Source organism: Falco cherrug, chromosome 10 (genome assembly GCF_023634085.1).
Source record: "Falco cherrug isolate bFalChe1 chromosome 10, bFalChe1.pri, whole genome shotgun sequence".
NCBI classification, from domain to species: Eukaryota; Metazoa; Chordata; class Aves; order Falconiformes; family Falconidae; genus Falco; species Falco cherrug.
Genome location: NC_073706.1, coordinates 27,834,329 through 27,860,501, shown reverse-complemented (window position 1 = coordinate 27,860,501; position 26,173 = coordinate 27,834,329). Strand labels below are relative to the sequence as shown.

The 26,173-nt window shown below is 46.4% G+C and overlaps 1 protein-coding gene and 1 long non-coding RNA gene across 2 annotated transcripts in view; one reads left to right on the top strand and one right to left on the bottom strand.

Moving 5' to 3' along the window:
- LOC114016801 (uncharacterized) overlaps positions 1–26,173 on the bottom strand; it is a 151,882-nt gene that overhangs the window by 31,068 nt on the left and 94,641 nt on the right. The window lies entirely within an intron of this gene.
- RASSF10 (Ras association domain family member 10) lies at positions 21,962–23,544 on the top strand. Its single transcript, XM_055721972.1, has one exon. The coding sequence runs from the start codon at positions 22,088–22,090 to the stop codon at positions 23,435–23,437; it is 1,350 nt and encodes a 449-aa protein (XP_055577947.1). The 5' UTR covers positions 21,962–22,087; the 3' UTR covers positions 23,438–23,544.

The following is a 26,173-nucleotide window of genomic DNA, read 5'->3' as shown; positions in this document are numbered from 1 at the left end:
AGATACTGAACTCTGATGATCTGCTGAAATGGAAAACTGAAATCTATGGTTAGAATTGTCTTTTCTGGTTTGATCAATGAACACAGCCTTTTGCGTAAACTGGGTTGGTTTTGAACCCTCTGTTCCTAATTCTACTGTGTTTTCCAGAGGTGAACAAGGCAAATCTCCAGATTTGCAGCTGAAACCATTGAGATTTTGCTTAAAAAACCCATCACCCCCCAAAAAACCCACCCCAAAACACAAAGCCCACAAACCATTAATTTCTGCCAATATTCACCTCCTAAGGAAGAAAAGTAAATTTCAAAATAGCACAGAGATTACTACTGGTATCTCTGCCAAAAAAATAACAGTACTCACTTCTGGAGAGGATATGCTTTAATCCCCTTGTCAGCCTCATTCAATAATTAGCAGCTAGCTAATCTCTTCCCTAATTTACTCAGGACTGTCCAACTGGTTCGATCCCACTGGTTTGATTCCTCAGGATAGAAGACTGTACCACAGGGAGATCGGGTATCTATCAGGTTGTCTGTATCTCAAGAGAAAGGGAAAAAACGTGATTTGCCCAGATAAATTCAATGTCCTATCAGCTAAGCAGCAAATGCTGGCAGGCGCGAAAGAAAGATCTGGTAAGAAGCTGAATGGTTGTAGGGTGGCTGGTGGTGGAGCAGAGGCTGCTCATGCAAAGGGCAAAGATGCCTCCTCACTCTGGAGCCCCCACCCCATACCTTGAAGGCAGCTGCAAGACAGAGCTCTGAACTCCAGAGCTGGTTTAGTAACTGCCCACTTCTGCTGCTCTTGCTTACCTAAATCACTTCTGAAGGGGCCAGATGATGCTGAAACCTGGACAGCCTCTTCAGAACACTTTGCTGGCTGGATGGTTTTGAATGAAGGGATGAAAGGATCATGTCCTTCATGGCTTTTCACATGTACATATGGGAAACAGCTGAAAGAACAACTGAAATTCCTTCTTCCCTTCTAGCAGGCTCTCAGCCTTAGCCCTGCTCTGGATCTTATGGAGATGCTGAGTGCTGCCCCTCAGGACACAGCTAAAGCACAATTGCCATTGCTCTATTTGACTCCTTGCTAGTGGGAAAAGCCACACGCCTGCCACTGCTGGGTTTTGCAACAAGACTTGCACAAAGACCAGTTGAACACTGTGCACTGCTGTCCAGAAGGTTTAAATGACACAAAATCACCCTGCTGTCAAACATTTACTTAACATATTGGCACTGCATGGCAGGTGAGGGGGGAGGCTGTCTTATCTATTTCAGTCTTGACACTGAGTTGCCTCTGTCTCACACAGTACAGGTGATGACCATAATACAGCAGCCAGCTGCTCACATTTTAGACATCCAAATGATTCCTCACATACAGGGAGCCTCATACAAAAATATCACTACATTATTGGGCTTGAAATTGTGATTTTCAAAGGGGGTTTAGGCAGAGCTGATTAAGAATGCTCTATTTTAAGGCAAACGTTTGCACTGTGAAAAAGTTAGTTTGTTTGACCTTGGCGAGGAAAAAAGAAAAAGAATTCTGAAATATTCCAGTTAGAAAACATTTCCATTGCATCTCACAGCAATGGAGCTCCCACTCTTTTCCTTAACCTGCACCACCCAGGTGCCCGCTCACAATGCACAGAAGCAGTTGCATTGCAGGCATCCCTAGCTATGACATACTGTTGTTGGTGTTATCTCACAGAGAGCAGAGAGAGCAGGAAACAGGAATCCAATTCCAGCTCTGATAAGATACAATGTCAGAACAAACATAGGAAAGATTTTTCCTTTAGGACAGTTAGCTTGTTTTGTGACAAACACCGACAGGTTGTTTGAAGAAAGAAAAAGCTGTTGCTATGAAAGTTTAACTTAGCAATGCCGAATTTCTACTTTAAAAGAAAAGGGAATAATTCTACACTGTTGTGCAGCAGTTGGAATTCAGCCACAATGAAACTGCATCTGCCTTAAGACACAACCTGAGCCATTCACCTGCATGGAATTATGATTGCCCGCACAAAAGCAGAATTTGGTTCTCAAGTTAACATTTCATTGCATTTAGTTGGTTTTTTTTTAATGCAAAATAAAGCTTAATCTAATTCTGTTTTCTATAGTATGATTTACTCGGTATGATCATATGTTGTTGCATAGTAAAAAATACACACACACACGCTGCAGAGCACTATTTAGTTCCTAGTATCCTGCTATGTTCTATATGCTGGTATTCTTACCTAGTGCAATGCCTGTATTTAATGGGAGCCTGTAAACAAGCACTACGCTGAGACGGAGGATGCCCAGTGCGTACCCAGAACTGCAGCCTCAGCTCGTGATCCTCCTCCTGCTGGTCATAATGCCGCCCCTGATTATCTGAATTGAAACCAAAGATGTGACTTCTTTGAAAGGGGAAGATCTGCCTTTGTATAACCTGCCACAGGGAACTGAAGACATGATGCATGTGTATTTTGTACAGGTGTATTTGATCGACATGGGGACAGAATATATTCAGAATATCAAAGTCTTCCCAAAACAAACACCCTAATCAATAAAATCAATCAATCTAACAGAAGACAAACAGACCTTTACAAGATGCCTCTTGTGTACGCTCTTGACTGATATATTTTTCACCATTTTAAAATATGTACACGCAAATGGCAGCTGCAACTTCCAAAACTCACACTGAATTTTTTTGCTTGTGGCTGAAGAGCGACAACCTGCCCTCAAGGGCTGTGCTTATTAGACTTCTCTCCAAAGACAGCCAATGTAACTTACACTTAGTCTTGTAACCTTTGTGCCTTGAATACCAAAAAAAGGGTGGGTGGCTTTTTTGGCAGAGCAGATTGGTAAATCTGTGATGCAAATATTTTGACTGCTTAGTCACTCCAGCTCTAATTCTAGTGAAGGGTCTAGAGACTGATCTCTCTCCTTGGTGGGTGGAGAGAAGAAGGGTTGGGAATAGGAAAAACATTAGATTGCTTACAAGTAATAGGAATTAATTAGTTAATGTTTATAAAGTGCTTTGAGATGAAAAGCAGTACAGGAGCCTAAATACTATTAAATAATTGAAACTCTCCAAGGTGGGGTGGGGGTGGGGAACATGGTATAACAGCAGGTGTTCTTGTTGTCTGTGTGTCTGCTAAGCTTGTATCTGACCATTTGTGACATAAGAATGAAAAAACACCCAACAGAGTAACCAACAAAACCAGTGAATCAGAACTGCTGATGAGACCCTAGGCACAACAGCGTGGGAGTTCTGCCTCAAATACAAAGCTCTTTCAGGTCAAATACACTGTAAAATACACAGAAATAAACACTCATGCACCACAGGAAATGAAATGCTGACCTCACATTAATGTCAGTCCTTAAAAGCTCTACCAGCCCTGAAGTACATCACTGTGAATCTCATTGGAATATTCACTAAAAATTCCCGGCACTGCAGTATGTGCCACAGAGGAATAAAGCAAGTACAGCACCAGTAGTGCTTGCAATTACTTTGGACACCTGTAAAATATCAACAGTCTCTGGAGCCCAAATTTACAAATTGTCCAGCAAAAACTGCAGCTCTGAGCAATGAACAATGTGCATTTGCAAAGAAATCTTGTTGCACAAACTGCACTGCTATTGGATTGAAAAATTAGCGGATGCAAAGAGTACGACAGGCTTTTGCTGTGAGGATTTTATTAAGGCATTTGTTACAGCAGGTCCCTGTCACACTCGGTTCAAGCTGTCTCAGACATAAGCAGTCACAGGATGGAAAATTGGCAGAAGCTCTATAAACAAATAACGATCAGCAGCAAAGTGTTAGGGGAGGTGAAAAAGCCTCATGGAGCAGGCAGGGACTGCTAGTGCCTGTCTCATTTAGAAAATCTAAATGAAATTAATAGAAGTACAAAGCAGTAAGAGGGCCAGTTAAAGAAACGTGCGCTCCCTGAGCACGTGGAGTACTACACCTAAATACTTACCACAAAATTTGCTCATTTCTGTGTTTCTTCACAACATATGAAATATGTGAAGTCAATTTTAATTGTCTGTGAGTCCACTGGTTAAGTGTTAAATACTGCCACAAAATTACATGGATTTAGAGAGAGAGAAAAGTCTATGTGCCTGAAGGAAATAATCTACACTATAGATAAAGTATGTGAGAGAAAAATGCCAGTATTTGGGAGGGGTACCGAAGTACAAGTCTTTGATTGCAAACCATAAGTAATTTGATAAATTTTTGCAGGTCTCAATATATGTAGTTTTCCGAGTTAAGACATTAAATAGGGGTATTTTGAAAGTTGCATTTGATTTGAAGGAGGAAGGAATGGTGGACGCCGCCCCCACCCCCCCTCCACCAGCCTCCTTTTGTCCAAGACTAAACGATCCCAGCTCCTTGTAAGACTTGTTCTTCAAACCCTTCACCAGATTCATTGCCCTTCTTTGGACATGCTCCAGCACCTCAATGTCTTTCTTGTAGTGAGGGGCCCAAAACTGAACACAGTATTCAAGGTGTGGCTGCAGATGGAGGGGAGAAAACCAAAGAGTGGGAGGCTGCTTGTACAAAACCCACTAAGTGCAAATACTACTGTGAAAGCCACTTTCTCAACCCTTTGTCCACGCCATATGAATACCTCTTTAGGCACTCCTTTCCAAAACATGAGTGTTGACTGCAAGAGGACTCTTATCATCTAGCTCCTGGCACAAACTATTTTGATCGCTAATGCAGGAAAATGATCATGCCACCTTCAGAATTAAGAGATGTTATTAGGAGAGTAAAATTGCTTCCTTTAACCATCATAAGCTACAAGATGCATAGAGTTCAGTTTCAACATACAGAAAATGCCCACTGATACTGAACATTCCTGTCAAAATATTTGATCACATCCTTAATTTTAAATATGTAAATCACTAATTTCAAGAAACTACTTTGATTTAAAGGTGACACCTTGCTAAATGAGAGTTTACCATCAAAACAGTCTGCAACTGAACTTAGTATCCTCATAGCAAAATGCAAGGTAAATTACTGTAAACGAGAAATGAATTTGCCTCATTTCTCTACTTTCATGAATGAAATCTCTCTGGCAGTCTTATTTACCACACTTAATTAGTTTTCCTCTTTTTACATTCCATTTCATTTCATTTCATTACCAGTAAAATTTACGCAAACCTACCCACCGCCAGCGTGTGACGTGTATCGTGGAGGTGTGGGAACCTGCAGCAGATTTGCTGTGGGGGGGTGGAACTTGGTGCCGAGACCTGGCAGAGCTGGACTCCGGTGCTGTAATGGCTGTCTTGACCTTTCCTTGTTACATGCAGCCTCATAGTCAGTTACTCATCTTTACAAAGTCTCAAAATAAACTTTTTTGATAAAGAGGTAAGAATTCAGATCAAAATGTGCAGACTATGCTGTTTTAGTTAACGCTCGTGCTAGATTACCAAACTATTATCCAACGCCAGAAGATGATGTGGTTTGTGCTAAAGGTTTCTTGTCAGTAATCTGAAGATATACCGAAGAAAAAAAACCAGCATAGCTTTTGGCTACTCTAGCTTTCTCCAGGCTGGGTTACAGAGAAAGACTGTACAGTAACAAAGAGCTTCCCAAGCAGGCATGACTCCTGCTGGTGCCCGGCGGTGGGAATGGCTCTGGAATTCTTCTGCAGCCTCACAGCACAAGCAGGAGCCCTTCTTGCCCGGCCAGGCCTTCCTCGGCTATCAGCTGATCCTCTGCCCTTCCCAGCCCCTGAAAACAAAGCCAAGGACCCAGCGTCCTGAGAAGGTTTGGGGGATCTGTTAAAAAACCCTATTCTGAGGGGAAAATATCACATCAGGAAACTGCTTTTCTTGTTGATTTCTTTTGCACAACATGGAGTTGCAGAGGTCCAGGCTGCCAGGGCCGCAGCTAACGCAAACCACCCTGAGGTAACAACTGCGGCCCGGGCAGGGTTTCAGCTGTGCAGGGGGCTCTCCTGCGGGCAGCCTGCTTCTGAGAAGAAGGCCGGCCGCTTTCCGTCCGAGTGAAGGGGGGAGCCACGCAGAAGCACTGCTGAAGGCCAAGGCGCTTTCGGGCCGGCGAGGGCATCCCCGCTGGAGCCCGAACCCCATCAACGCAGAACCGCTCCCGCCGGCTGCTTCAGCAAGGCCGTGTTTCGCTCAGGAAAGCGCACGGGAAGCCCGGAGGGCGCTTCGGCAGGGCCACATTTCCCTCAGGAAAGAGCTGGGAAAGCCCGGAGAACGCTTCTGCCCGCCCGCCCGCCACCGAGCCTGAGGCGGCACCGAGCCCGCTCCCTCCCAGCCCGCCGGCTCCCCCGCAGGCCGCCAGGGGGCGCCACAGACCGACCGCAGCAGCCCAGCCGGTGGCAGAAATGCGCTTTATGCCGCGCAGCGCTCGCGCGGGGCAGCGAAGGGGCAGGTCGCGACAGGGCCCTGTCGCGCCGCGTGGAAACGGGCGGGTCCCTGACGGGGGGGAGAGCACACACTGACCCAGGACGCCGGACAGCGGGCGCGCACGCCGCCACTTAGCCAGCGCATTACAGCTTCCACGCTGTGGCGGCCGCCGGGAGGTCTGGCGGTCCCCTTGGTGGCCGCTGCGGGGGGTCCCTGCGGGCCCTGGGGACAGAGCCCGGGGTCCGGGAGGCGGCGGCGCGTCCAGCGGTGACAGAGCTAAAGCTGTGCGGGGCCCTGCGCCCCCAGGTGCTGCCGCACCCCCCGGCAGGGAGGGGGATCCCGGCAGGGAGGGGGACCCCCCGCGAGGCTGACACCACCTAGAAGTCATGGAGCGGCATCATTCCCTCAGACACTGCCTGAAGTTGTTTTGACACATGAAATGGAGCAGATTGCTGCCTATTTTTAACCCATGCTAAGGCAATGAGGGGCAAAAAAGAAAAAAAAAATTTAAAAAAATCAGTAAGACAACAGCAGGTGCGTTGGCAGAACAGAGTGAGGTGGGATGAAGGTGCCAGGTGCCAGTGGCAGGGAGGAAGGGTTTCCAGTATTTGTTGGGAAGAAATCCTACTACTTCACTGTGGGCCTACATCTCAGCCCAACAATGTACATAGTTTTTCAGAACCAGCTCGTAACGATGAAAAAGACTCGCAGAAAAATTACTTCTACACAGAAGAGGGTGGTAGTGGAGGTACTGATGGAATGTGAAATAAGACAAATGAGCAGTGGGCTTTTCTTTCCAGGAGGGAGGACTGGTAAGTTACATTGCCACATTTTATCGCTGGAGATGTATTTGGGCAAATCCAACTGGAAAGATCAAATAAACGATGCAAAACTAGTTAAACAACAGTGCACACACCCCACTCAGCAAAAGATCATGGTCTGAATGCCCAAGGAGCAGTGTTAGTAGTGATATCCCTTTCTTTTCCAGGCTTTTGTTTTTCTTTTCTTTTTCTTTGTGGACCACTCACTTTTATGCTTATACCAAAACCGCAGAAACAGCACCACGTTGTGCTGAGCAGACAGCAAATTGTTCATTCCCGGCACAGCCATCTCTTTCACACACAGGACTCCTCCAAGCTCTGTCATATTGCTCTTGATACAGCCAGCTCTGTGACCTCAGCCTCTCCCGCTGCAGCACCAAGCAAGCCCAGAGCGGAGCACGCTGCCAAGTACAGACAGGTAAGGGAAGCAGAGGGAGTTTCTCAGAACAGAAAATTAAGGCAGAATAGCAAACATGTTCTGTGCCCCATTTGATCACTGTTGCTCCCTGCTATGGTAATCTAGAGAGGTTTCCACCAGTTTAAGGAAATTCTGGAGGACTCAAAATGACAGTGCTTTAAGATTGGCCATAGTCCTGCAGATTTATACTACACAGAGCCAATAAGATCTTCCTAAGTACCAAATATCAGTAAAGTCTTAGCTAAAAGCTGGGACTGCCTAAAATGTTCTCAGGCACTTGATCCCCAAAAATGCACCAAATGAGCCAGAAGACCAGGGTTTCAAATACCAGACTGCAATTATTTGGTCTACAACAGATGTCAGCTCAAGACGCAGACTCTCGAGACTGGAAAGCACAACAGCAGAGTCACCACAAAAAAAGTCTTTTTTCTCAATTACTCCTGATAGGAAGTAACGATAAATGAAAACAAATAATGACATGTTTTATTCCAGTGGTCTGCTGGTGGGCCATGCTTTTGATGGATACAAATAAAGCTGCTGCTCCATGACTGTCCCATCACATATCCTCTGCTATCTACCAGTTACACAACTGCTGCTCCCTGCGCACTACCTTCCCACATTCTTACTTCTTACCTCATGCTACACACCAAGATCCTTGTGCTTCTCACCTAATATTTGAAACCAATACAAAAGTTTGTACTGCCCACATTACTCCCAGCCCATTTCACTCGTTCCCAAATAACTCTGGTGCACTCATGCCCTGCATTCCCACCTGGAAATGCAGGTCCTACCATTGTCTTGGACACTGTAGACCATGGAAGCTGTGAACTGCTGCTTCACACAGGAACAAATCAGTGCATGTTAGCTGCTCCTCAGTAACAGGAGGTGGCTAACCTTTCTGTGGAAGAGGGATAACCTGGGGTTTGCCACAACACACCATGTGGATAGATACTACTGCACAGCTGGTCCTACAGTTTGTCATAGCTGTAATTTTGCCTATTTTTAGTTTATATAAAACGTTGAAGAAATCTCATTTCTTACCAAAACTGAAATTGTAAGAAGCAACATCATATATGCATAGTTATGACACACTTTTCACCTTGACTACAGCCTACCAAAACTGTCTGTGGGACTTCATCACTTTCAGCATTCTCCAACCCACTGGGAAACAGGAGTGTTAACCAGCCCAAACACATGATACAAGATCAGATCTTCGATAGGAAAATGCTGCAATCATGCAGGCAGGATCTCTTCAAGAATTCTCCCTTCAAACAATGGGGGGGGTTCTCTCTCCGAGAGTGAAATACTGGTGAAGGGGAAATGACTGAAGAGGTTCCTGTGTTTGAGACCTGCTTCTTGCCTTTACTATGTCCCTCAGTCCTATGGGGAGAGTCACTAAATCTGCATCAACTTCCCAGTTCCTGTAGTCTGTAAATCAGCCAGAACTCCCCTTGACCTTGGTGGGAGGTTTGCATGAATAAAGCCAGCAGAAGAGAGACAGGAATGAAAAATCACATACAAGAGCCTTTTTTTTTTTTTTTTTTTTTTAAAGGAAAAAAGTATTTCTAGCAATGAGAAATCTTTTCTGCTCCTAAGGGCAAACTTTGAAAGTGAAATAACAGTTACATGCGTATAGCCTATTATTTGTTAACAGGTTTCACACAAGTAACTTGCTCAAATCACTTTGAAAACATTTCCTTTAATATAGGAACACAGGAGATAGATTAAAAGAATGTAAGTCTCCTGCTGAATGCCAGAGGCTCTGGAACACTGAACTCAGCACTTTGTAAAATTATCTCCCTTCAAAAGAATTTTCTACTGTACTGATTGAAAAGAAAGGCAGGAGCCAAAGAACACTAGAGAGATTTAAAGTCAATTCCATTACACATCCATATTCATCCTCAAACCAACTCGGGTTTCAAACAGAGCCAGCCACACCTGGCTGCGGGCTGGACAACTGCGGCGCATCAGCTATAGGAGATGCTGCACTGCTGTGGGAATAGGCCACTGAAGGACAACAGACCCCAAAGGAATAGCTGTGGGAGCTACTGCCTCTTGAGCTGGCCTGCACCAGCTTGCTGTGGCCGGTACTGGGGGCAGCAGTAGAGCAGAGGATGGCACCTCTGGCCTCAGGGCACCAAGCTGACCCTCTGTGCCCTAGGCTGGGGCTGCCAGATCAACTCCCCCCAACTCAGGCAAGTCCACCGCTTACAAGGTGGCTTTCAAAGTAAGACTCAGAAATCCAGAGCCAGTACATTTTCAAACTTGCCTGGTCTGTTTCTGCATCCTCGTTCTCTCTAAAACAGAAGTCTAGCTGCTCTCATCCCCCAGCATACCTTTAGCTAGTCCCACTCCTGAGAGTATACACCTTTACCTATGTGCCTATACAGTAACCAGCCTGACAGCACCCTGGCCCTGGCTGTGACCTTTGTAGAACTCTATTTACCCAAAGGCCTCCACCCACCATTTGGTAACCACAATTAGCCCTACGAATACAGAAAACTGTATATAACAGAAAGTTCGGGGAAATTGCTCAACGAATTCTTCACTCAGGTTTCATTTCAATCCTTGGACTAAAAGTTTTCATACCAGTCCACTCTCATTCAAGATGGTGACTGGCTTTGTGACTATCTAGGCATTTCTATCACATCGATCATTGTGTTATACCAGGGCACCAAGCTGCAGGTAGGCTCCAGTTCTCAGGATTTTGTCTGATGTATTTTAAGAACCTCACTGTCAAACACCCCGATACAGGATTTCGGCTTCCTTTCAACTTTCAGCCAAAAGGCTGCATATCGTAATTTGGGCTGCAGTATGAGTAAGCATGTATTCTAATAAGGGAAAGATGAGACCTGAACTTCTCCTAGGCTATGAAGATTGGAGGATTGTGCCATATAGCTCTGGGCATCTCCAGCTTTCCTTGAAGCCTGTGGCAGCAACCCAAGATCTCTCTGGATCAAGCCTTCACTCATTCAGAAAGCAATTCTCCTGGGATTTTCAATAAGGTCTATTTTTCACTCCTGACACTGCTTCTACGCTACTAATGTTAGGATTTCTGCCAAAATATGTCAAACTTCCCTTTTCGTCCTCTTTTTCTCCTTTTTTTTCTTGAAAAAAACCACCACCACAGTGATGGGTTCAGTTGTGAGTTTTTTTGTTTGGGCTTGTGGGTTTTTTTTATAATTGGTTGGTTTGCTTTGCTGTTTTTATATAGCAGCTTTCATAGCCCAGAGTCGGAGTGGTTCAGTGGAGCTAGATCACATACAGCAGCAGCCAAGAAGCATGTTAGAACGCTGCATACCCAAAGCACAGAGCAATAAGCAGTAAGCAACGTGACAAGTCTGAGGATATGTCTATGAGTTCCTTGTCATTGACAAGTTCCTTAGGAAAAACAGACCTCAAGCTGTCAAGAGTGCTAAAACTCCAGGATGGAGAAAAGGCACTGAACTTCTCCTGCTCAAAGGTTGTATTTCCTTCCTCATATCTGTGTTAAGAAACACTGCCAAAACCAATGACTGATGCTGGTACAAGTAGGATAGAAACGAAATGGAGAAGAATAGAGGACTTGCAATGTGAGATTTCAAATCTGCAGTTAAGATATTTTTCAGTTCAAATAGTATCAGTTTACACTTCTTAAAAACAGCACCGCCTTCTTAAGAACAAGTAGTTGGCAAAGTTTTAGAGTTAAAAGTGCGTCTTATCATGGTAAATGAAATCAAGTTAAGTAAGTTTCCTTGCTAGAACAAAGTAAACAGGATTCAACGGTTGCCACGAATTACATCAACAAGAAACTGTAGGAAATACAGCTTCAAAAAAGAGTCTGGACCAAACCTTAAGCTGACATAAGTCATCATAGCTTTAAGAAGTTAATTTACTTTAAGCTACTAAAAATCTGATTTATGTTGAATATTCCTAGTAGAAGTAATAGACTTGTTTTCTGCATATAAAACCCACCCAAATTAACTTTATTTATTATTATATGTGCTAATTAGTGATACATAAGTCTCAAGCCCTCACTAGATGCAAAATACATATGCTCCATTACAACAGCAGCCTTTTCAGTCGGTAAATATTAAACCATTAAAAAATTATGACTCTTCAGTCATTAACGGCCAGTCAACAGGAAACACTAAATGAGGCCTGCTGGTGTTGTTTTTCTCACTGAATAGTCTGCTTTTGACAACTGACTTTACAAGTGCTCAGTAGAAATGCATGCAAGGCATCCTGCCAGCAGCAGCCAGCAGAATCTACACCCACCTCAGTAGCCCCGTGAGACTCCCTGAGAATTGTTCATGAAGTAAAGGGTAAGACTGGATGCTCTTTACAATTACAATGAGAATTACAATGCAGTGGCCCACTGCAGCACAAGGAACTGATGATGGATGGAGTACCATTCTTTCCTGAGCAACAAGTAAATGAGGCAGATACAATCTCACTTCTAATACAGTTGTCAATTTGTAAGCTAACCTGAAAAATCTTGTGTGAAAGTCACAGCATTATAAAGAAGAGCAGGCACATTAATAATCAGTCTTTCCACTTGTTGCATGTAATACCTGCATTGTTTTGCAAGGATTTAGGCCTTCTAAAAACTTGGTTGCCACTACACAGATGCAGCCTCTAGATATGGTCCCCATTTCTGCCAGGATCATTCACTATATTTTACAGTGCTGTGTCAATTCTTGTTTTTATCAATGTTGCTGTCACTTCCTTTAGAACAAAACTCTAGAAACTGCCAGATTCAACTGATTGTCTTGACATCCCCTGAATTTTTCTTTTCTCATTTTCCTTGCACTGCACTTGCTGTTGTCTCTCCATTGTTTTCATTATGATATCATACTTACAGCTTAGCTAGGGAACATGCTGTCTTATTAAGCTGAGGAAAAGGATAAAGCAAAACCATTTTTATTATAGCAATATAACAAGCGTTAAACAATTCAGGTTTTCTACAATATTACTCGTCAGGCCTGTGCTGGGCCATCCTGAGGAAAACTGACCATTGCCTTACATCACACCATGTTCCTGGGACTCTCAGGAAAGCCACGCTTCAACAAATAACACACCTTATTTCCCTGCTGCATACACCCAGCTCCAAGGCTTTTTCCACATTACTTTAACCTAGGTTCCTTTCTCATATTGCGTATCACCACTCAACTTTTTCCACCAGCTTAAGCTACATCTCATTTTATTTTCTGTCTGTGGAACCCATCCAAGACATAATCCGCTCTAGGGAAAGAACAGCATCATTGAAATCATCTTGCTTTCTAAAGAAACTTCTGGCCTCTGGACCTAATCCAGTTGCCACTGTTGATGTCAGAATGGGATTTGGGGCCACAGGAATATAGAGAGTCTATATCCAACTTCATATTCTCTTTAAGTCCTTTTGCACTATCCTTTGTCGAAATCATTTCTAAAGCATCCATATTTACCCATCTGTGAGTTTTATTTACTCACTTGAGGTACTCAGAAAGGCTTGGTTCAAGTTAGGCTAATATTATGATGAACTACCAAGAATACAAAAGAAAAATGTTTAGAAATGGGTTAAAGATACAAATAAATGTCTTAAGGTAATAATACAAAAGTTCAGAAGTAAAGCTTTGGGAATGTTTTCTGCAGAGAGTTAGATCTCCACTGGACAGAAGAAGCTGGAGAACATAATAATTTCACAGCTTCAGTTCAGTAAGGATTTCATTATACTTGAAGAGTTAATTACACTTCTTATATATAGATTCATAGCCACATATTTAAACCCTTATCTGAATACGTCTGTGTTGTAAAAGCTGAAACTAACTACTGATCCTACAAACAGGACAGGTAAAATGGATTGCCTGTTCAGCACGTTTATAGGACAGACTTCAAAATCAAACAATTTCATGGTAATACTGGAAATGCTGAAAGTTCTGTTGATTCCAAGGCTGAGAATTCCTTTGTCCTCATTCTAATCTGCCAAAACATCTTCCTGCAATAATACATCCTGATTTTATCATCTTTCACTTCAGGGTGGTTTCTGACACTTTTAGAAAGCTCCCTGCAATGCATTTCCCTGGAGAAAAGGATGTCACTATATCTAAACACAGAAAAGTTTCATACACAATATACAGACAATGATGTTTGCACACAAATCTTTTGATTCTTAGAAATTTCGGAGTGAATGTGTTTGTAAGGCAGTAGAATGAGACACTTCGTACTCACAGACAGGAATGTACGTCACTAACTGTTCTCCAGCTCAAATAATATATCATTAAATTCAACCCCTCTCTTTGTACCTGCAAGAATTGCCCTACAGAAGTGGAGTGCATAAGTATACCTGTGAGCACATGTGAGCCAGACATGTTTTCCAAAACGTAACGCCAGGGTTGGTCTCTTTCTTCACGGCAGTTACGTTAAGGAACCATGTTACTCACATTGCCAGCATGAAAACAGATGTTTGCTTCATGCCTAACTAATGTTTCCAGCTATCGGCACTCTAGAGCCAGCTCCCAGTGAAACCTGTCAGGAGTTTTTTCATCAATCCCGGCAGACAGAGCAGCTCCTCTACCTGGCCTGTACAGAACAAACAGCAGGAGAACATTTCACTAACCATCACCCCCATTAAGGCCAGAAAGCTCAAGTCCCTTCCGTACCTATAAAACTGATCTGAAAAAGGACATCTGAGTGCCTATATGGGAAACCATATCACCACGCTGCTTACTTACTCAGAAGGAAGGTATATTCTAATGGATATTCACAAATTGGTAGGAGGGGAGGAAAACCAGCAGGAATATTTTGGCCCTGAAGTAGTTAAAAGCCTTCCTGATAAATCTCAACAAGATAATGAATGACCCAGTACATCTGCTTTGAGCTTAATGGTCAAAACTGAAGAAATAATTACTGTGAGAGCCTCAAACATTTTCTCAAGGGTAAAATAACTGTTTAATGTGAAAGCAAAGAAGCTACAAGTGCTAAATATTTAAGTGTCATATTTGCATTGAGCATCATAGAATGGTTTGGGTTTGAAGGGGCCTTAAAGATCACCTAGTTCCAAATGCTGCTGCCATGGGCAGGGACACCTTCCACTAGGCCAGGCTGCTCGAAGCTCCATCCAACCTGGCCTTGAACACTGCCAGGGCAACCTGCTCTAGTGCCTCACCACCCCCATAGAGAAGAATTTCTTCCAAATACCTAAATCTACCCTCTTTCAGCACAAAGCCATTCCCCTTTGTCCTATTACTACATGACCTCATAAAAAGTCCCTCTCCAGCTTTCTTGGAAGGCCCTTTAGGTGCTGGAAGGCTGCTATAAGGGTTACAAGGAGCCTTCTCTTCTCCAGGCTGAACAGTGCCAGCTCCCCCAGCCCATCTTCACAGGAGAGGTGCTCCAGCCCTCTGGTCATCTTCATGGCCCTCCTCTGGACTCACTCCAACAGGTCTATGTCATTCTTATGCTGGGAGCCCAGAGCTGAATGCAGTACTCCAGGGTGGGTCTCACAAGAGCAGAGGGGGAGAGTCATCTCCTTTGACCTGCTGGTCACACTTCTTTTGATGCAGCCCAGGACAGGGCTGGCTTTTGGGGCTGCCATCACACATTGCTGGGACATGTTGAGATTCTCAACCACCAACAGCCTCAAGTCCTTCTCCTCAGGGCTGCTCTCAATCCATTCTCTGCCCAGCCTGTGTTTGTGCTTGGGATTGCCCTGACCCACATACAGGACCTTGCACTTGGCCCTGCTGAACTCAATGAGGTTTGTATGGGCCCACCTCTCCAGCCTGTCAATGTCCCTGTGGATGGCATCCCTTCCCTCTGGCACATCAACTGTGCCACACAGCTTGGTGTCATTGGCAAACTTGTCGAGGGTGCACTCAACCCCAGTGTCCACGTCAGCAACAGAGATGTTAGACAGCCTCAGCCCCAGTATGGACCCCTGAGGAACACCACTCATCAACACTCTCTACTCGTACATCGAGGAGCTAACCACAACTCTTTGAGTGCAACCATCCAGTCAATTCCTTATCCACTGAGTGGTCCACCTGTCTAATCCATGTGTCTCCAGTCTAGAGGTAAGGATGTCATGTGAGGCAGGGTCAAATGCTTTGCTCAAGTCCAGGTAGATGACGTCAGCTGCTCCTCCCTCATCCACCAACACTGTAACGCTGTTGTAGAAGGCCACCAAATTTGTCAGGCACGATTTGCCCTTAGTGAAGCCATGCTGGCTGTCACCAATCACCTCCTCATTTTCCATGTGCTTTAGCATAGTTTCCAGGAGGATCTGTTCCATGATCTTGCTGGGCACAGAGGCAGAGTTAAGGCTGACCACCCTGTAGTTCTCCAGGTCTTCTTTATTTCCCTTTTTAAAAACGGGATCTATGTTTCCCCTTTTCCAGTCTGTAGGAACTTCATTGAACTGCCACAACTTCTCAAATATGATGGATAGTGGCTTAGCAACTTCATCCGCCAGTCCCTCAGGACCTGTGGATGTACCTTGTCAGGTCCCATGGACTTGTGCACCTTCAGGTTCCTTAGATGATCTCAAACCTGATCCTCTCCTACAGCAGGCGGTTCTTCATTCTCTGAGTCCCTGCCTTTGCCTTCTGTGACTTGAGTGGCGTGGCTGGAGCACTCAGTGAAGACTGAGGCAAAACAAGTCACTGAATACCTCAGCCTTCTCCATCTCCTGGGTGACTGGGTCTCCTGTTTCCTTCTGGAGAGGGCCCACATTTCCCCTAGTCTTCCTTTTATCACCAATGTACCTATAGAAGCTTTTATTTTTGCCCTTGATGTCCCTGGACAGATTTAATTCTATCAGGGCTTTAGCTTTCCTAACCTGATCCCTGGCTGCTTGGACAACTTCTCTGTATCCCTTTTTGATAATTTTTGATCAATGAAGACTAAGTATTCAAGCTAAGACTAAGCTATTAGGAATAGTTCAAAACCATTTTCAAAATACATTTAACTTTTTTTGGAGAAGGAGGGTTATAGCCATCATTTGAATCTAATCTTTCTCATATTTTCCCCCAAAGCATGCTAGTGCATCTCCACTGACTGACTTAGAATCAAAGCTTTGTATCTCTTTTATGCACATTATAAGGAAAAAAGTTGTTTTCTACTCTGCTCAATTATTTTTGTTCTCCTTCATTTATACTAAACATCATTCAGTAAGAAAAGAAAATCTGAGGTGTAAGGTGTAGAGGCAGAGGCATTCTTTTCCATCCTAAGAATCGTAGGCACATAACAAACAAAACCAATTTGTTAAAGACTTGGGTCAAAGATGAGAAGCTGGAAATCTGTATTCTTAGTACTGATCTTTGCTGTGCCCCTAACTTGCTGCATGGCATTGGTTAAGCCTTCAAGGCAGGGACAGTCTCTTCCCATGCATTTGCATCACATCTAGCACATCAAGACTTCCAGGCTGTACTGTAATACAAATATACATCATTATAATTTTCTTTAATGGTAGTCTATAGGTGTACCTGCATTTTCAAAGCACTGCAGAAGTTTTTACCCATGTAGCCCCCACTGACTTCACGGGAAGAGTTTCTTCCTGACATACCTGTTTGTAGTTTGGGTGTGTGCACGTTAAAAAGAAGTAGTTGGATAAAGTAATCAAAGCAGTATAACACAGCGTTGGCAGCTATTATCCAAGCAGACCACACCACAGTCTTCCCAAATGGATCACACTAGCACGTAAGTGTCACCAGTGATGCGAAGCAAATAATTACTCCAAATTTTGTACTGGTTGCACAGGTGACATTCAGAAGCAAGACAGTACATGTCAGATGCAAGAATACTGAAGGAAGCGGATCAAGAGTTTGCAGACCTTATAGCTCACACAAGTAGATCAAGAGTTCATTACCCTTCTCTTAGAAGTCATCTTTATCAAAAGTGCTGGTTCCTTCAGCGGCTTCAACAGAAAACCAGAAAGTAAGCTTTCTCTCATGTCTAAAGCTGTTCAGATACAAACTGAACAACCTTCTTTCAAATGAAAGTCTCAAGCCTACCAACTGTTTTGACTAAAGCCTGGATACTCCTGCTAATAGAGAGGTAGTTTTTCAAGTGCTTCATTCTGTGCATGCTAACTAGGGATGATTTGGTTATTCACAACATGATTTGTTTATTCAGCTTTATACTTTCAGGAAAAACTAGGTACAAAAGACAAAAGAACCCATGAGAGACCTGTAAGCTCAAGTAGCCCCTTCCACTGTTCATATATCTGTAAAGGCAGGCTAGCGCTGCAGAAGTCTGTTAACATTACCAGTCCAATTACGTTCTAGGATTTCATCAATGTCGAGGCAAAACGTTAGAAAGCAACAAGTTTACGGGACCAACAGCCAAACCTCACAAAAATAAGGTTAACAGAAACACAGGAAGAGAAGCCGGGAAAGCAGCATTGCTGTTCTGCATCACAACAAAGAATAACTTCTCCAGACAGGGATGGCTCAATAGATTACCAGTTGCAGCCTGCCTTCACTCATCTCACTTAGACTGTGTTCTTTTGAAATGTAACCTCAGGAAAAATAAGTAAATTGTCCTGAGCATGATCTAAAAAGTAAAAGCAACTTCACTGTGGAAAAAAAGAAAAATATCCTGAATCTGAATCCTACACTTTTTTCCACTTAAATGCCTTTGAAAGAAATTAATTCTGTCTCTCAAATACAGTTTTCTAAGATTTCCTCCACTTTCCTGCTATAGGAATTGTGGAAGCAGGAAATACATTTTTATTTATTTGTTTTAGATTCAAAGTATTCAAGATAAAGTCTTACACCATTTTATTTATTAAAAATATCAGGGCTGCAATTTCATCCTGTTAGCTCAGCTCAAAATAAAAACAGACTAAAAAAAGAAACAGGTGCAACACTATCCAACCCTGTAATGGGAAATGCTGTTCTTATCATGAAAGATATGGTAATTTACTTGCACATCTCAACAAAAAGGAAGGAAGAGAAAGAACTTCATGGGAAATACCAGAACACAGCTGATTTCCCATCATTTGTAATTCTACTGCAATGGTAAAAATAAACTGTTCTATACCTGGGCTTGGACTTTTCAACACAGCCTGAAATGTTAAGCTCATAAATCTCCTTTAGGCAGTTAGGTGGCTGTTAAAGAGTATATTCAGCTTTGAATTTTTGCAACTCATAAAAGAAATCAAAGAAATATATGCCATGAAGTGATGTTCTAGACAGCATTCTGTCAAGGAGTACCGTGTTTCAGAAACAGAGCCTGTTGACAGCTCTGCATTGATAGAGCAGTATAGGAACAGCCTCTGGATTACAGCAGATCATGTTTATTACATTTTTAAGCTTTAAATCGTGCAACATGCTTGACTCAGAAATTACAGCAGACCTCATATATCACTGTTCTGCGGGGAAGGGAATGAAGAGAGCTGTCTTTCCCTCCAATTTGATATTTTAATGACACAGCCTTTCTGCACGTCACTGCTGAGGCTTGCAGGTTTGCAGGCACAGTCAACTGAAGTAGGAGACTTGACTTCACCAGGCAGGAGATGTCTGAAGTAGCCTATATGCCACCGTCTTCTGTTGCCTCACCCGAGATACAGAATATATTGACTGTTGAGATTGCACTTTCATTTCATCACTGCCTGGAGTCGTTGAACTAAAGCATTCCTCATCTCCCTTTCTCATGGAATAATTAAAAGAAGGAGAGAAGGAGAGGAAGGAGGCAGAGCACTAGGCAGTCAAGTTCAGTGACTAATGGCACCAGAGTGAAGGAACCTGATTTGCTTCATGACACTGCTATGGCCTTGCTATATAACCTTAGGTGAGGCACTTGACTCCTTAATGTCATAGCATTCTCATCTGTAAAAATGAGATAATAACATCACCTTCCTCTGTAGGATGCTTTAAGATCCTTGGAGGAAAGGCAAAGAATTGCCCACATTCAGTCACCTTTTGGGATTCAGCCTTGCAGGGCCCAAACTTTGCTTCAGATAGGTGTTTACGTGCTTAAGCTTGTGAACTTTTGATGCTTTGGTGGCAGTTTCCTGAGTCTGCAGACAGCCTGAAACAAAATTCCTGAGAGTTAAACTTGGGATCTAACAATGTAAATTTCTAACGCCAGCTTTTTAACCATGGATTATATATACACACTCATCCGATAGGCTTATCCTACCAAAGTCAGGTACCTGGTTGCCTCCTTAATCTTACTGCCTCCAAATTGCCAACATCTTTGTCCTCTCTCCGGCAACACTGCCTTGGGGGCTCCACTGGGGAGGCAGAGCCACTTTTCCATACACAGAGATGTGGTCAAGGAAAGACAGAACCATCACCTGCCAATTTCATCGCACAAAGCCAGGCTGGGATGCTGGATAGATACAGGCAGTCAGACAAGTTGGAGCAGCCTGACCTGTGGGGAGCATAAGATGTCTCTTCACATCACACCCTGCTCTTTCTGTATTGTTTTTGCCAGAACAAAGTAGGTACAGACATTCCCATAGGAAATACATGTAAAATGAGATCAAAACTAAATGGGAAAGGCAAGGAACCACCGTAAAGGAATCAGACAATTTCTCACTGCCTCATTAACCCCTTTGCTGCACCTGATTCTGCAGAAGACAACAAGGAATGGTCTTTCTTGCCAAGTTTCTGCCAGCCTGATGAGAGCAATGAAACTTTTCTTTGCCTGCTCTTGTGGAGTGTTCGGGGTATTTTTCATCTTGAACCTTTCAGAGGCAAAGCTGAACTGTACAGTCCCATTTCACATGCCATTCCTGTCCAACACCTTACCACGCTGCCAGGGCAGTGCGAGCTGTTGGGTTTGTCCCAGCGTCCTTACGATGCCCTTTGCTAAGGCCATTTTGTTCTCTGACAGGACTGCTGTCGACAACTGGACCCACCGGCCTCTGCCCTGGGGTGAACGATGCTTTTAGGTATAATCCATGCACTGAACAAAAAGACTGCATCTTGGGAATAACCTTGTATCAGGAAACGCTTCACTCTATACCAAAAAAAGCAGAGCGATCTAGCACTTCTGATACATTGTGAGAGCAAAACGGCTTGCCCCTGAAATGGGCAGCGACAGACTTTACCATTGGATAGGAATAGGCAACTTCAATGGAAGGCAGCTGGGGTGAGGAAGCCAAATTCAGTCTGTTACCAACACCCCTGCCTTGTGTGCCCTTATTGCAACACGCAGTGGCCACCTCAGTTTGGAATCATTTAACCTGCAGTAATACAGGAAAGGGGCATTAACAGCAGGCACATGATCCGCGTGATCTCCGGCTCCAGGAATGCTGGCGTTCGGTGGTCCCTCAGCCCACTTCCTCACCAGCCGGGAGGCCGCACGGCAGAAACCACTGTCGCAATTAGCTGCCTTACGCAGCCAGAGCAGAAGGCAGGCTGCCCTCCCCAGAACTAGTCCTTCCACGTAAATACGGGAGAAGCTAGCGCAGCAGCTGCCCACACCGAGCCCGTGTACTTTAGGGGAAAAGGGGGTGTTGGGCTGCGTAATTGTCAACCCGCTACTGTGCATGCCCCAGCTTCGTTGTTTTGAACAGCAGTATTACAGCGGTCAGGCTACAACACTGCAACTCCGTTCTGTTCCACTGGCTGGAACACAAACCTTATTCACGCAAAAGTCCTCTCTGCACGGTGTGCCAGTTTTGTTGGCTCCAAAAATCCCCTGGAAGGTGCAGCTCAGCCCTCAGGTTTTAGAGGGTGCACCCCCTTTACCCACTGTAGTACCTCCTAGCCACGCAGCAAAGCAGAGGTCTGTGAACCCCGCAATGCAATCGTCCTGTGAAAATCAGTGCCGCAACCCTGCGTTTTATTACCCTTTTTTTTTACACCTCCTCCTCGTTTTAATCCGCACTCGGAGACCAATCCTGTTCCCATCAAAGCGCACGGCAAGCTCCCATTAAAATCTGGCTCAGCTAGTATTTTAATAACACTTAGACGTTCCCGTCCTTTGCATATTTCATCTGCGAAGTGCTTTACAAACATGAACTTCCTAATTACAGGCAGGCGATGGACTAAAACTGGAAATTCCTCACTAGTCCTGGCTTTTGCTTTGAAGCTCCAGGATTTGCTCCTGTCCCTCGGCACTTTGGAAGATCCCTCGACGCCGCTCCTTCACGGCGGAGGCAGGGCGGGGAGAAGGACACCGCGGCGACGGCGACCTGCCTTGAAGTTTCCGCGCCGGCGGAGTGCGGCGCGGAGCTGCCCGGGGGCCGGCGGCGGCCGCCGGGGCGTGAGCCGCGGGGGGCGCCCACGTGGTGGGAGAGGAAAACCCGGCGGCGGCGGCGGCGGGGCCCGGCAGAGCGCGGGCGGCGGGGAGCGGGGCGCCGCAGCGGGCCGGGCCCCTCCCGGCGGACCGGCGCACCGGGCAGGAAGGGGTGGGGCGGCCGGCGGAGCGCACGGGCGGGGTGCCGCGGGCGGGCGTCCCGGCCATGCTGAAGCCGGGCGGGCAGGCGGCGCCGCGCCTCCGTTGAGCGCTCCCCATGGAGCAGCTGCCCCGCCAGCCCTGAGCCGGCGGCCCCGGCCGGCCGCCCGCAGCCGCCCCCGATGGAGCCCGAGGAGCGGAAGATCTCGGTGTGGATCTGCCAGGAGGAGAAGCTGATCTCCGGGCTCTCCCGGCGGACCACCTGCTCGGACGTGGTGCGGGTGCTGCTGGAGGACAGCCACCACCGGCGGCAGCGGCCGGCGCTGCCCGAGCCCGGCGGCGGGATGCTGTCGGGGCCGCCGCACTCCTACTGCATCGTGGAGAAGTGGCGCGGCTTCGAGCGGATCCTGCCCAACAAGACGAAGATCCTGCGGCTCTGGGTGGCGTGGGGGGACGAGCAGGACAACGTGCGCTTCGTGCTGGTGCGCAGCGAGGCCTCGCTGCCCAACGCGGGGCCGCGCAGCGCCGAGGCGCGGGTGGTGCTCAGCAAGGAGCGCCCCGGCCACGGCCTGGGGGCGGCCCGCGCCAGCCTGGCGCTCACGCAGGAGCGGCAGCGGCGGGTGGTGAGGAAAGCCTTCCGCAAGCTGGCCAAGATCAACAAGAAGCGGCAGCAGCCGCTGGCCCGGGAGGCCTCGTCGGCGGAGAGGATGGAGACGCTGGTGCACCTGGTGCTCTCGCAGGACCACACCATCCGGCAGCAGATCCAGCGGCTCCGCGAGCTGGACCGCGAAATCGACAGGTACGAGGCCAAGATCCACCTGGACCGCATGAAGCGGCACGGCGTCAACTACGTACAGGACACCTACCTGGTGGGGGCGGCCGGCGGCGGGGAGCCGGAGCCGGTCCGGGAGACACAGCCCGCCGCCGGCCGCCCCGAGGAGGACTACGCCAGGAAGTGCGAGGAGGTGCTGCAGCTGCAGGAGCAGCGGGCGCAGCAGGAGGAGCTGCTGGAGCACCTGGCCGCCGAGATCCAGGAGGAGCTCAACGAGCGCTGGATGAAGCGGCGGCGGGAGGAGCTGGAGCTGGCGGCGGGGCCCGGCCTGGCCGAGACGGACTGCGACACCACGGAGCTGAGCGGCGGCGGCGAGGGCGAGCTGCACTTGGAGCACGAGCGGGTGAAGACCCAGCTGAGCACCAGCCTCTACATCGGCCTCAAGCTGAGCACGGACCTGGAGGCCGTCAAAACCGACCTGGACTACACGCAGCGGGCGTGGGAGGACAAGGAGCGGGAGCTGCAGCGCCTGCTGGAGACGCTGGGCACCCTGGACGTGGCGGCCGAGGCGCCGGCGGAGCCGCGGGGGGCGGCGGGCGGGGGACGGCCGGCGGCGGGGGGCAGCGCGGCCGGCTGGGTGGAGCAGGCGCGGGCGCTGCGCAAGGACCGCGCCGACAACGACGAGGACTCGGACACGGGGCTGAGCTCCATGCACAGCCAGGACTCGGACTCGCTGCCCGTCTGCGAGTCCCTCGTCTAGCGCCCGGGCTGCGGGCGGGCGGGCGCCCCGGGAGCCGGTGCGGGGCTGCGGGCGGGCGGCCCGGCCGCCGCGGGAGGCAAGCACACGGAGGAGCCGTCTGCCTTGCAGCTCGGGAGCTGAAACTTGTTCTGACTCGCCCTCCGCGGGCAGCGCTTAGGCTGGCTCGCCGGTGCTTTTATCTAAGGAAGAGAAACCCGCAGCATGTTTGTGTTTCATTCACGTCTGGCACCGCTCGCTCCTCAAACCCCGCCGCCTGCTGCCCGCCGGTTCTCCTGCCGGGCCTGTTCATCCTTGGGGCTGCCCAGCACCTGCCCGCCGCAGCGCAGGCTGCCCCCCGGCCAGCGCCGGGCGAGCGGGCGGCCGGCACAGGGGCCAGCAGTTATCGCCCTCACAGCTTCTCAGCGAAGTCAGGTGGCGGGTCATACTGCCTGTCACTTACAGATACACCCGGCGCCTTCACGGGCAAAAAGTTACTGAGACTAAAGCTGCTGATCTTTTAAACGCTACGGAAGAAAAGAGGGGTCACAGTACCCCTGAAACGACACTGGGCTCGCCCAGGGCGCAAACTTTCAGCAGGTACTGCAGTTCCTTTTGGCAACGAAAAGGGGTGATAAATCACTTTTTTAAAAGAAAAAAAAAAAGAACAAACTAAAACTACAGATTAACATGTATTTGCTCTGCGTAGTGCTTTTTCTTATGCATAGATAAGAGTGCTTTGTTTAAAGGCATACTAAGAAATCTATTAGTGTCCATGTTTGTTTGACAGGCACTGAAAGTAATTAGTGTCTCTATGTACACAGCCTTCACCTACAGCTTTTTCACTAGGCTAGCTGATATTTGGCTGAGCTTGGTTGTAGATAAACAAAGTACAGAATCGGCTTGAGCTACCGTTTTTAATAGCACAGTTCATATCAGGCCAAGAGATGCAACGATAAAAGCATGACTCAAGCCCTACCTGCACTACAGCTTGATCTTTTCAGTTATTCCAATAAAAAAATATGGCATCAGCTGTAACATGCATTTCACTTAACTGCCAAACCTTCCTCTGCAGCTTAACTTACTGAAAAACCTGCTCTTACAATAAGAGATGTTAAGGATTCTTGTATTCCAGAATAATTGCAGAAACAGCTTAAGCAGTGAGAGACCAGAGAATGTTGAGTCAGGTCCGACTGATGGTGTGAACTTTTTAAAACTTCTGAGATTATTATTTATGTAAGGCTATTTATGAAAGTTTTCATTTAACAATAAGAAAGTATAAAGAAGGGGTACAGCAGTAGACCAGTTCTTTATTTTCAACTAAAACCCTTGCAGCTTCCTCACCTAAAGACCAGGTTCCACTCTTTCACAGTGTTCTTGCTGGTAGGAATTCTGTTGGAGAACAGAAGGCTACGCTCTGCAGCTGGTCAGTTTGAAAGCAATCAGAGAAATACTGTCTGTGGATTTATTGAGGCTGTGCAATTCCCTATATGCTATCATTCTTGATAAATGTTATTCCACTGAATGGGTCTCAGTTATAACAAACTGTGGTTTATTTTAAACACTGATTATATAATTGTTTTTCATATTTTAGTCAACGTTGGGAAATATTTAAGAACCTATTTTTAGAGCCAATAAAACTCTTAATAAGACTAAATAAGTGTTCCCAATTGAGTGCGATTAAAACCAAAATACATATATACCAGGTCTGGGATTTTGTTGTGTTATTTTGTGGTGTCATTTACGCTCTTGCAGAGTGAGTGGAAAGATCCACCAAGTCAGACTTCTGCAGTCTGTCTCATGACAGCTTATCCCCTCACCTGATGGCACGAGGCATTCCCTCCGGTACAAGTAAGAGTGCACACTCCTCAGACCTAGTCACTGCAGGGGCAGTGTATTGGCATTTAGAAGTGCTGGCACATGTCCAGAATGAGGAATTTCACCCCACTCTGCAATTAAAAATACTTGCATGGAAGTAGACCTGAAGGGTAAGTTAGGGGGTAGGGGAGTGATGTCATTGCCCTGCATCATACTAACCAATGTGGATGTAATGGGTGGGTGATGCAAGTATCTGTTGATAGCTTCTCTGGTGAGTGATGTAAGCAATAAACCTGAAATTGCTTTACGTAAGTTCTCCCATTAGCCACACCAAGCAAATAAAAAGCAAGCATGTTGTAGAAATAAGCTGCAACAGGCCGTACATCATTACACTATTGATATAGGCGTCAGGTATTTTGTGATGTGTGAGGTGAAGGATGCCAGGAAATGCAAAGTTGCAAAGCAGAGTCTGCCTACCCATCCTTAGCTAGGAAAAACCCCAAACACTTTTGCTCTAGGTCTCCAAGGGACAGCATGTGCAGGGCACCGTGCAGTGCTTGCTCTTGGCCTCTCAGCACCCCAGATGTGATGCGGTAGATCATGACCCTGCTGAGCTGCTGACCTCTGTCCCACAAGGACAGGGGTGAGAACACTGCAGGTGGCACTGTAGTCCCAAGGTTTTTCTGTGAGCTGCAGTGACTTCCTACCAGCATGTATTTGAACGTGTTCCTATATTGTGCAGGTGAAACTGGGTATATTTACTTGATATTGAAACAGTTACAAATGCAATTGCAATGGGCTCAGTTTCAGTTCCTGCACACAGACTGAATTCAAACATCTTCACAAATCCCTCTCTCTCCCAAACCATTATTAAAACATTAGTATACAAGAGGAAATCATTGTTTGCATTGGACCAGGTACTTTTCCCTTCCCATCTTCTCC

Coding starts and splice junctions, on each gene's coding strand:
- RASSF10 (XM_055721972.1), top strand. CDS start 22,088: ATGGAGCCCGAGGAGCGGAAGATCTCGGTGTGGATCTGCCAGGAGGAG.